The sequence below is a fragment of the Betta splendens genome, chromosome 14 (assembly GCF_900634795.4).
Source record: "Betta splendens chromosome 14, fBetSpl5.4, whole genome shotgun sequence".
NCBI classification, from domain to species: domain Eukaryota; kingdom Metazoa; phylum Chordata; class Actinopteri; order Anabantiformes; family Osphronemidae; genus Betta; species Betta splendens.
Window position 1 is genome coordinate 14,429,140 of NC_040894.2, and position 12,076 is coordinate 14,441,215.

The 12,076-nt window shown below is 39.6% G+C and overlaps 1 protein-coding gene across 6 annotated transcripts in view; it reads left to right on the plus strand.

Annotated features, from left to right (window-relative positions):
* Positions 1–4,468: 4,468 nt before the first annotated feature.
* usp25 (ubiquitin specific peptidase 25) overlaps positions 4,469–12,076 on the plus strand; it is a 33,773-nt gene continuing 26,165 nt past the window's right edge. For 2 of the 6 annotated variants that reach the window (XM_029174578.3, XM_029174580.3), the window contains exons 1-7: positions 4,479–4,661; positions 6,967–7,030; positions 7,711–7,788; positions 8,165–8,309; positions 8,476–8,599; positions 9,234–9,396; positions 10,170–10,256. In XM_029174578.3, coding sequence (XP_029030411.1) covers positions 4,636–4,661; positions 6,967–7,030; positions 7,711–7,788; positions 8,165–8,309; positions 8,476–8,599; positions 9,234–9,396; positions 10,170–10,256 — 687 coding nt within the window. In that variant the 5' untranslated portion in view covers positions 4,479–4,635. Of the gene's footprint in view, positions 4,662–4,702; positions 5,381–6,966; positions 7,031–7,710; positions 7,789–8,164; positions 8,310–8,475; positions 8,600–9,233; positions 9,397–10,169; positions 10,257–12,076 lie in introns of those variants that run through there. The other 4 variants (XM_029174581.3, XM_029174579.3, XM_029174582.3 and 1 more) reach the window with 4 other exon arrangements.

Here is a 12,076-nt window from a genome sequence, read left to right on the forward strand (position 1 = left end):
AATCATTTTGAGTCTATTGAGTACAAGTTTAAACTTTAAGAACCAACAGTTTTTCACAGCTTCCAGAGTCTGTGGCAGCTACTTTGTAAAGTGTCCGTAGTGATGACATGTGCAGGCATGTTAACTGTCCCAATGTAATATTCATGAGTGAGAATCCCAGAGGTCTGTCAAGCCTGTCAGTTTCTGGGAGCCCAGCTGACACTGGAAGAACAGAAGAACATGGGTGATGTTGCCATGTTGTATAAGCACAAGGGTAAATGTTTTACAAACTGGCTAGGGAGGAGTAGCCTTGTCAATCTCCTTTCTACCAGCCTGGAAGCATTCTCCTGCTACTTCTTCTTATTCACACTCTCCCTAATTCTGTACATCTGGAGGTTTCATTTCACTATTTCTTTCTTGACCTGTCTCTAACTTCGCCTGACCCCTGAGTCAGAGAAAGCAAACACCTTAACACCAAATTTCCAACTCTGTCATGTGAAAAGTCACATCTTGAGGAAACGTATTCACCGCTAATTTCCTCTATGTTTCATCAGAAATGACAACACTGTGGCTGATCAGCAGGGTCGTGACCTTTTCAGTAAACATTCCTCAAAATCCCCAGCAGAATGAGAAAGGGCAGTTTAGTGTCGACCCGTCTGCAAATTTGTGCTGCAGAGGTTATGGACCGTTTAGAAAGAAAAGCACAACAGCTTTAAATTGTTGGGTTTGTGCTCTGGTGCTCATGTCTGGGTGAAGTCATACAGAACAGAAAAAATATAAAGAAGCATCTGTGTCAGTGGGGATTTAGTGAATAACAAAATGAACTGAAAAAAGGAAAAAATGTGTAAAAAAAGGCTTTATAATTTATTATATATTGTTTATAATTCTTGCTTTGAACCTCACGTGTCACTCACTTTGTATGAAACCATGAAATGACTAGATCTAGTTATTGTTACCATATTGCAAACACGTAATTTAAAACAGGATACATACAAAAGTCACACTCACACTTCCAATGACCCCGGTTGTGGTTTAGGGCATTAAATAAATCCAAGCAATCAACGCAGTTCAGAACTGACATGAGCTGACAGGAACAAGTGATGAAAGTCGACAATTAGAAACACAGAACATGGCTGAAATATCGCACAAACATCTTGTTCTACATTCAGGCCATGAGGGGTTGTAGCATTCTTTGTGCCACAAGCAGAGAAAGGAAGCAAGTTTCAGTAGAAGGGATGCTGGATTCACATCCAAGTTTCACAGTGATCGTGGCAACTCATTTACATTTCAAGTCATTATGTGATAGACTAACAGTGACCAGCACAAGGCTCTGTGTAGATGACACTGAATGACGCTTTGTCAGCCTGATTGTGAGTCATGTAATTGCTCTAAGTTTTCACATAACTCCACTTTGTCCATCTGCAGCCTCAGAGCCCAGGCTGTCACCAAAACCCCTGAATAAAAACACGGACAGTGAGTAAAGCGACTTGGCAGGTGGAGGGACAGACTCCAGAGGGCAGCACAGATGAGCAGAGTGTCAATGCAGTGCAAAAAAAATGGTTGCAGTATAAAGAGTCAATTCATGGGGGGAGCCATTTGCTAAAAGAAGGAGGGAGAGCGAGTTTCCTGGGGTTTCATTCACTTCTTATGTGCACCTACTCATTCTCTTTCACTAATAGGATAAAAAAGCAGCCTCCAATAAAAGACACTGTGATACGGATGCATATTGTACAAATACACATAATAATGGTTTAATGTAATTCACAAACTAACAACTAAAGATGCTATAAAATATAAAAAGACGAGTGAATTTAATATTAAAACTGAATCACCACTTACACCACTGGCCCTTTTATTCGGGTAGACCTGCACTGTCTGGTTCAAGCCGATACACTGTAGTAGGTTCCCAAGTACTGCAGCTACTTCATATTGTAGATTAACAACAATACAATGCATTTTTTTTAATCATATGGCACTATACTTGTGTTTTCCTATACAAGTCAGCGTGAAACTACTAAAAAAGTACTTGTTTTATGACTATTATTAATTTTCTAAATTTACATGAAAGTACAGTACAATCGTGTGCACCACATTTTATTTGTGGCTGATTAGTGAATGAGACACAGCGCAGGGGGGATTTTAACTGTCCTGGTGTGAATGAAGCTATTATTATACAGCCCTCAGGCTTACTTTCAGGATCCTTTTTGATCTTCAACAAACAAGTCTAAGCTCTTTATATATCAGCCAGTCAGCCAAGGATCTCTTCTGACTGCAGCGGCTACTGTTTGACTTTGCCAATTGATTCATCAACTTATTTTCTGATTAGTTTCCTGACAGCTTCTCACATTCTCTGAGTGATGGATCTACCTCCTGCCTTCAGGTCATACTGTGTGATATGTCCTGCTCAGGACGAGAAGGGCCTTTTTTCAGAGACATTTTGGTTGTTTGGACTTCACCCAGACATACTCGCATATACAACACAGCCAATACGTTGGCATGGAGCACACAGACCTATGCGATATTGATTAAGACTCAGTGCAAAAAATTTGAAACATGCTTTGTGATTTATGACGCTACTTGGTTTACCAAGTGGAATCATTTTCATGATTCATTTCCTTTTCCACATTACTGCTGCTATTGTGCGCATCAATCATTAAGAAAGCTGTGGCTGTAAAAGCGGATGTCGCCATCTGCTGGAAGACAGCTTCACACAACCACTAATGTTTACGCTGAATCAAGATTTTAGGCTGTGGATTTATATTCTAGAAATTAAATTACAGAATTCTTGTGTTACAATAAGTCCCTGCCATAGTGAAATAATTTCCCCCAACAACACCACCAAATCCTTATTATTCCCATTAATATTTATGTGTACTACTTAGATGACACAGTTCATCTTAACAAAGCATGCTGACTGCTTCTCTAACTATTGCAATAATGCTATTCCTGAACATCTGAAGGATGACCCAGTTCTGCGTGAGAGAACTGTTCTCTTCCATCTTGCACTTAATTAATAACAGCTGATGGTTTCAAATGCTCAGTGTTTTAATATTGGTATTGTTTTTTCTTTGAGTAAATAGAACAGAAATTGGACAAGTGAATGTATTTCTCCACACAGGGCCAAGTTGGCCCCCTAGGCGAGGTTGTGCGCTCTCTACTATCCCGCCGCCGCGCGATCGCCATTATGTATGTGTGCCACTGAGCAAGGTCTAACCGGTAAAAGTCAAGAATGCATATTTGACCTTCTTTCCAGGAATATTAACATGTAAACAACAATAATTAACATGGAATATGCTTACATTTTTGCGACTTAGTTTTAATAAGATCTGTTTACATAATTTAAATTGTCTTTAGACTGTGGGAAGAAAGCAGAGTACCTGGTGAAAATTCTCAGACATGGGGAGAACATGCAAACTCCACACAGAAAGGCACCTGGGGTAAACAACAAGAAAATGACAGATGGGATCAAACCCAGGAGCTTAGCCACAACATCACTGGTTCTCATATGAACATGTTTGGAAGAGAATATATTTTCCTTGAGTTTTTAAATTCATCCTCCGCAAGAATAAACATTTATAAATTATTGTAAGCCTCTTTAAGAAAGATGATGCTCAGTGGTGGATAAAAACAGAAAAAAACGTATGTATTTTTAGACAGTGACAAAACTTGCCTCTTGCAGGCAATGAAAAACATGTGCCTCCACAATGGAAATCACTTGGAAAATAAATGTTTTTGTTTATATAAAGAAGCAGAAAAGTGAATGGTATGCGTTCAATTTCTGTTCCAATTTTTAGACGGATAAAACGTTAAAACCCCTGCATGTGATGAGCAGCTCGCAGCTATCAAGTCTGTACCTCCTAAAATGAATAAAATAATTGTTAAATTGAAATAACTAAACCTCTGTGCGATTTCCGTAGGTTATGTGCACATAGAATAGGTTTCTTCATTAATGCACTGTGATTTTTAAAGTTGTTTATTTCATACGATAGCTTGGGTCAATGACGGTCATTTTAAAGCTACAGTTCCATATTGCTTTGTTTCCTATCTGGCAACGCTGGAACTGCGGCTCATTTGACCTCGGTAGTTTACCGAGGAGAGCTTCTTCACTCCCGCCAACTCCCCGAGTGGTTTCCCGAGAGTTACTACTATTACGCCTTAATATTCCTAAACTAATTCAAAGCAGGAGTCCAGTGTGCATTAGTCGCTCATTTACACATCTACATTTTAATCATCTCAAACTCCATAGTTATATACCTAACCTAAAAGCAGTATGCACCATAAACTCCATACAGAACATCTATAAAACAGCACTTACGTGTAATATAAAGCCATAAGAGTGTGATTAGTAACAAATAGACAAATACAATTCCAAGCGCTCTTTTGCGTCGTGATGTTCCTAGCTTCCAAAACACTGCCTTTTCGAAAGGGCAGTTCTGACAGAACAGAATAATCGATCCAAGAGCAAGCAATGGTCTCATGCCTGCTGAAGACATTCTAGTTACTCTGCCATGGCGCCTGTAATGACGCTGATTAAGGAGGGGACATCATAACATTACATTTTAATTCGCTTTAGTATAAACTGTCCTGCGCATTTTGCTACTCTTGGTCTCAGTTGAAATACATTTACTTCTGAACCGGCCATGACCGTGGAGCAGAATGTCCTCCAGCAGCATTCTCAGAAGGTAAGCTTAAAGACGCTAACTATAAGGCTAGCTAACGTTAGCTGAATGTAGCTACGTAGTTTTAAAGCTGAAAGTACTAACAGCCTCGCCTCACGAGTCCTGCGCCTAATTTGGTTAATCGTGATTTTTTTTATTTTATTATGGCCATGGGGTAGCTTTCGCAGTGTTTCGTTTCGTAAATCTCTAAATAAATATCTTTCAATCTGGCCTAACAGTATCTTTGCGTAACGCGTTATCCAATGTTATGCTAGCTTACAGTAGCTAACAGCAACACGTAAAGTTAAGTTTAGCCTCAGCGTCCTTTGCTTTAGTGGTAGGACGTCAGCGACCGCTGGCAATTTGCGTTTGTCTAAACAGAAACATCCCGCTTAGTACAGTTAGCCCCGTGGCTAGCAGTGTCATGAGTTGAAAACAAACAAGGCCACGAGAAAGATTTAACGATTCAACGTCCAAGAATGGATCAAATGTCCAAGCGTTTTGTCGTCATGGGTCGTTTAAGACGTGTTTTGATGAATAATTGTTTGACCTGGCTGGCGGGGTAACAGTGTTTATGTATTCAAATATTCCCCAGGTTACTCATCACATATCCGATATCTTTGTTTACAAAGTGTAGCTGACAGCTAAAGCAGTCAGAAACATAGCGGAGCAATGACGCTTGGTGGGGATTGAATCGCATGATATGGGCTCATCTGTTCCATGGATTATAACTGAGAATGCAGGTTATTAGTTTATACTTGATGGAACGAAATAACGCATGATTATGTTGATTAGAGTCGCGTTAACGATTTTTTGCTCTACATAGCTGTGGTTAATTATATAACATGAACCGCTTTATGCAACACAAGGGACATGTTTGGTTTGCTGTTTAAAAAAACCTATTTGAAGGACAGTTGTCAATATTCGCGGTTTACTACACTATTTCGATTACTCTACTCGAATTCTACAGCATAAGATGACTGAGTAATAACACATCTGTCTTAGATCTGTCTGACTAGCAGTGCGTGGCAAATATCCGATGGTGCGATGTAAGACAGAAGTCTAAGACAGTATGAAGTATTGGCTGAATAGATATTCAGACGTGTAACAGAAACCCTATTATGCAATCAGACCTTTTCAGAAGCAGTAAGGAACTTTGTGCTGTAAGTGCCTTAGTGTCAGTGTGTGTATTCCCTTTGCCATGCAGAGAATTCTATGGTGGCAGCTAGATATACCACACAAAGATGACAGCTGTGTGTGTGTGTGTGTGTGTGTGTGTGTGTGTGTGTGTGTGTGTGTGTGTGTGTGTGTGTGTGTGTGTGGCTGTGTCTCTGAGTAACTGCTCTTGGGGCTGACTTGGCCCAAATCTGTCACAGGTAAAACATCCCTCAGTCGTAAATGACCCTGCCAATCTGTATATCAACAAACCTGCATCCATCAGTCTCTACCACTTACCAAAATACACTTTAGTTTTGTTACTTGTCTCTAGTGGTTAAAATAGTAATATATTTACTGCTTAGTAATGGATCCCTTGCAGATTTAGTGGCAACGAATATGTGGACTAGTAATACCTATACCAGTATTTGGAGCCATTAAAAGTTATGTGTAAGGCGTTATAATTGTTGTTTAAAATGACTGCTTTAACCTAACTTACCACATGTATTAATCTCACTACTAAGGTATGTAAAGTTTGATTTTTTTGCACCAAATTTTGATGCATTATTGTGCATTATGTCTAACAAAGACATGAGCATTCTTTCCATCGACTTTGTATAAACATTTGCCCCTGAAGGTTCGCTTTTGACTTTATAAATGCATAGAAAATTAGCTGCCTGATGTCAAAATTAGAGTCAGTTGTCATATTTCCAGTGTGCAGTTGGTTATTGTCAGTTGTTGTGATGATGTAAACTGTTGTTTGTTTGTTAGTAGATTTTCTGGGTATTTTAGCTTCCACAAATGTCTGTAGTGCCCAAATACAAATTGGAATATTTTAAGTGAAGTGACTTTCCATCATGACTTTTTATTGGTGTCCTAATATGCCTCGTTAATCCTGATTTATGGAATGTCTAATCAATTATGCTGGATAAAATATTTCTGATAGTGTTGATGCTGTATCATGCTCCTAGGAATAACTGTCTCTCCTGTATGTGGTGTTTATGGTTTACATTGATGTATGTTGTTCAATAAATTTATGGTGTCTAAAGGCAGTCTACATGAATTTGTGTAAACAAATGCCGCTTGTGTGTTACATTTTTATACTCAAAATTAAAGTCTGTTTTTAATCTGATACTAAGTGCGCTCCTTAAATATTTATAGTGCATTTATTCAGTACATTGCAGGTTAAGTGTATGTGGTGGGTCCATGCAGTCCAACTGGCTTTGACATCAGACTCGGTGAGCTCATTAACTACCATTCTGGTGCTGCATCAGTTTTTTGACTACAACAAGTCAGTTATGTGATGTGTGTTTTATTGTTGTGACCTAATAGTGATTTATGTTTTATTTGATGAGTCACATGCGTGTGTGCACAGGATGGAAAACATACAGGCAGGCACTTGCAGTGAAAAAAAAGGAGGGTGGGTACTGTACACATGAAGCCTATTGAGGAAAACAAATCCTGGATTGTACAGTACATAAACAGACAATGGGTAAAACCAGAGACCAGTTCAGGAACTCAATAAGGACCAGGTGTGGGAAGAGTCAGTTTGCTGGCAATGGAGGGAACGTGCCAAAGGATGCCCTGGCTATAGCTAATAGGACCTAAATAAATAGAGCTTAGGCAGAAATCATGATACCAATGTTTTCACATGGTCATTATAAACAAAAAAACCTTGCCTTGGTGTTGAATGAGTATCAGTGCTCAGCGAAGACTGTTGAGAACTTTAATTGTAAAGAAATCTTGGCTATTGAGGTTTTTTTTTTCTTTTTCCTCCCCCAAAATGTGGCCATGTTTTGTCTACCAATACAAATGGAGAGTGGAATATTTACATTTAAATTACTAGAAGCTGAGCCTGTATTATCCTTTATGCTCTGTATGTTTTCACATTTTCCTTTCTGTCTTTGCCTTTCAATAGCACCAGCAGACGCTACTAAACCAGTTAAGGGAGGTAACAGGTACCACGGATGTCCAGCTGCTTCAGCAGGCCCTGCAGGTACATCATGAAATGTTTGCATTACAAAATCTATCAGATATAATAGAGGGGGTAAATGACACAAATCTAGTGTGTATGTTTACATGTGAATATAATAATCTATTCTGCAGTTGTGTACAGCTTGTTTGCTATCTATGCACAAATTAGAGAGGTGATCGGTATTCACAATTTTACTGTAATGTATTTTCAAAAATGCTTGGTCATTGGATTACATGTAGATATGTAGATGTATTTTGTGTTTCCAAGAAGCCAAATAATCGTCATAGATCAACCTATATCTTATTATCTCTACCAATGTCTTGGCAAGTGATTTGGATCCAATAGAAGCAGTGAATACATCTTATTATTAACCACAGCACATTGATTCTTGTCATAGGTGAGCAATGGTGACCTGGCCGAGGCAGTGGCCTTTTTGACCGAGAAGAACACTAAGGTTCCTCAGCAAGACGAGACAACCTACTACCAGACATCCCAGGTGGCCAGTGACAGATACATCAGTGTGGGCAGCCAGGCAGACACAAGTGAGCAGCGTCTTTAAATTTTGCCAGAGATGCTTTATTTTATGTGCATTAAAAAGTGACAACTGTGCTTTCTCTTTATAGGATACTGAATTAATTATTAACAGTAACACAAAGCATGCATAATTAGTGCTACATTGTGTTTCTGTGTGTTATTTTCTTGACATAGATGTAATTGACCTCACTGGGGATGATAAAGATGACTTGCAGAGGGCTATTGCCCTCAGCCTGGAGGAGTCCAACCGGGCATTCAGAGAGACGGGCATCACTGATGAGGAGCAGGCCATCAGCAGGTGGGCTCAGGAGCATTTCTAAGTGAAAGCATGTCATTTCTGTCAAAGAAAAGTATTGCACGCAGAGTAAATTCCATTGTCTATTTTTGATTATTGCTTTATGTCAATTAGTTAGTTATCCATACACATGGCATATTTCAGAAATACAGTATAACAGTTATTGTATTATTTGGACAAATTATATCATATATTATATTTTAAGAGGTGTATGTTTTCCTTATAACCAATTCAAAAGTCACATCACTACTAACGTTCACCTGCCTTGTAATGACTGGTATTATGTTGTTATGTCCCTGAGGAATAAAGTAAGTCTCATTACCCTCACTTTTTAAATTACAACCACTGCCATAAGTTATGATGTGACCTGACTGAAGCACAATTAGGCAGCCTCAGACTGACAGTGTAATTAAAACCCAGTGTAACTGAACTGAAGGTGTGTATTAGGTAGCTACGCTGACATTTATACAGACAAGGAATGTTTCTGGCATACTAAAAATCACAAGAAGAAAAGATCCTCGAAAATGGCAGGATTACACTTTGTTACAATAATCATTTAGAAACAGGTTTGGAGATGCAAATTTGTGTGTGTTTGTCATAGCATTTGTTCTATGTTTTACCTTCCTCTTACTTTTAGAGTTTTGGAGGCCAGCATAGCTGAGAACAAGGCGAGTCTAAAGCGTACCCATACAGAAGTGTGGAGCGATTCACCCAACCCACATGACAGAAAGAGAGTAGACAACTGCCCTGTGGGGCTGAAAAATGTTGGCAACACCTGCTGGTTCAGTGCTGTCATACAGGTGTGAACACCTTTTGTAAACACGTGGTTGTCAACCTCCAAATAAAACCATTGTTAATGATATATTTTGCTATGTGCTTTCTATGATAATGGTTAGTAAAGTAAAGTCGCTAAGCTTTTGCTGTCCCTAATGACGTTCAGTGCTACAGTCATTTAAGTGGTCTAAATGAATAAGAGCATTATCTAGAAGTTTAAATGTTAGAACAAAGTGACATTTTTAGTGTCCCTTTCACAAAGACCTCTTGTATGGTGGAATCAGTGGCAGAATGTGACCTTGCAGAAATATGCCAGATGAACATTGGATACACCATCACATGGTGCCTGACTCCTATGTGTAATTTAACCCCAAACCTTGAGAAGACAGGCTGACCCAGCTACGCCTGGAAGAACTGGAGTAAACAAGTCTCTTTTGTTAAATATTCCCAAATTATTAGAATCAAAGCATGTAATTATTATTGTAAATAAAAAGAAGGTAAACCTTATGTTATTTGTGTATAAATATGAGTGAAAGACAATTTTATATATAAATTTGGGTAAGCAAAACAATTTATTTAGGAGTAGCTTGTTCATCAGGTTTGTATATAATGTATACCAAGTAGTGTGAATAATACAAAAACCTTTCAATCTTTGGGTCATCACTACAGCTTTCCCTCTTCTCAGGTGTAAAGTTATAACTTATACTTATGTTGTATGTAACTAATGTTATAACTGTGGGCTAAAGCTGTCTTCTTATTCAGTGTTATTAACGTTTCCTCATTCATCTTCCACATCTAGTCTCTGTTCAACCTGCTTGAGTTCCAAAGGCTAGTCCTCCACTACTCCCCACCAAGCAGGGTCCATGACCTGCCTCGTAATCAGAAGGTGAGCCAAAATAAGAAAAATACAAAACCACGTAGAAATCCTTTACTTCTTTTAATGGACTTTAGTTCAGTTGCATTTGTATGTGACCTCCTATCAGCTTTGTTTAAATCATGTTGTTTTGCTGTCATCCTTCATTCAGCAGTTGCTTGATCTTTCCCTGAGCTCACAGCAGCCTTATCTCTGATGGTGTAGTTAACCCCCCTACATTTGTGAACTACACAAGGTGTAAAGTGTTGTGAGATGCATTTGGTATTGGTGGATGAAAATAAACAGAGAAAGCAATTTGTGTAAGTACTGTCATCACTACCATGACACGTCCTAGCATGGCTTTCTTTGATTATACAGCATCTTCCCTACAGAGTTTGTACAACAGGGTTTGTAGTCTGCAGCTCTAATCTGGGAGCTGGGCAATTGTCAGACTGACTGACGGTTTTCCAAACTTTTTGCTTTGTACTGTGTTAATGTTTTTTATTTTCACTTTGGTGCTTTTTGTACTTTTGTTCATCGGTGGGGTGTGTAAATAGATTGGGTAGGGGGTTTGTTTGTTGTTTTTTTTCCCCGACCAGTGAAAATGCCAGGTGGGTCTCCCCGCGTCGGTATGCTGTTTATTGACTTAACGCGGAAGCACGGCTTGAAGATCGCTGCTGCTTCTCGCTTTTCCGTAAATGAATGTGCGGTTGCTGTGGCCGCTGTAGTGCACAAAGCGTCAAGTCTGCCGCCAGGATGGGCGGCTCTGTGGTGATCTTCCTTGACAGCGTTGACAAAGTTAATTCCGTAGTTCAAAGTGGTGTCCTCATTAATGACTCCTTTGTTCCTATGGCTCTTCTGACGCAGCCCGCTAAGAAAGTGACTTTGTGAAATATTCCACCGTTTATCAGTGTCAAACTACTTACATGGTGCTTAACAAAAAGGATGAGGACCTAAACCTGGTCCTCAAACTGAAAAATGTTGATGATTTTGATTATATTCTGTTTGTAACATCTGAGACCATGAAGTGCTTTGGCTGTGGGAGAGAAGGACACCTCATCAGGGCATGACCTGAGACGTTCACGCATGAACAAAGGGAACAATGTGAAGAGGAGGCAGCTAAACAGGCTGAAGGTGAAGCAGGTGGACAGGGGCAGGGTAGTGGTGCTGAAAGCAGGCGGAGGGTGGATTAGATAGTGGACAAGGTGTTTTGCTGAGTCAACAGGCACAGGGGGCTGACCAAGCAAACATCGTGTTAAGTTTTTACTGACAACAAAGAACATAAGGCATGTGAACATTGAGAACTATTTTTCCGATAAGGAGTTGTTCTCAAGGTCTGTCCGCACTCAGATGAAGAGCACCGGTAGAGAGGAATACACTGACCAGGAGTTTTATAGGCTGAAAAAGATTGCTTTTAAACTGAGACAGGAGCTTCTTGATGAGGATGATGGTGGTGTCTTTTAATTACTCTTCTTTGATCGTAGAATTGTGTTTCTGCTCTGAACTGTTTTATATATAATCTCTTATCATGGTTCACTTTAAACTTGGTACCCTTGGGCCAGAAAAAAAAGGTAATTTTATATGAACTGATGAGACTAAACCACGTTCATGTGACAGCAGCAATGAGGTAGACTGGAAGAGGGAGTGGCCTGGGCAGGTGGTGCTGAGTCACGACAGCAGTACCAGTGCTGTTGTGGGCATTTTGTTCTCTCGATGCTGCCACCCAGTGTCCCTCACCGTGTCTGCAATCAGCCCTGGCAGACTGTTGGTGGTGTAGGCCATAGTTTCAAACAGAAATGTGACAGTTTAGTGAATGTTTACTTTTACAGAGAGACTTAATGAAGTACACGCGG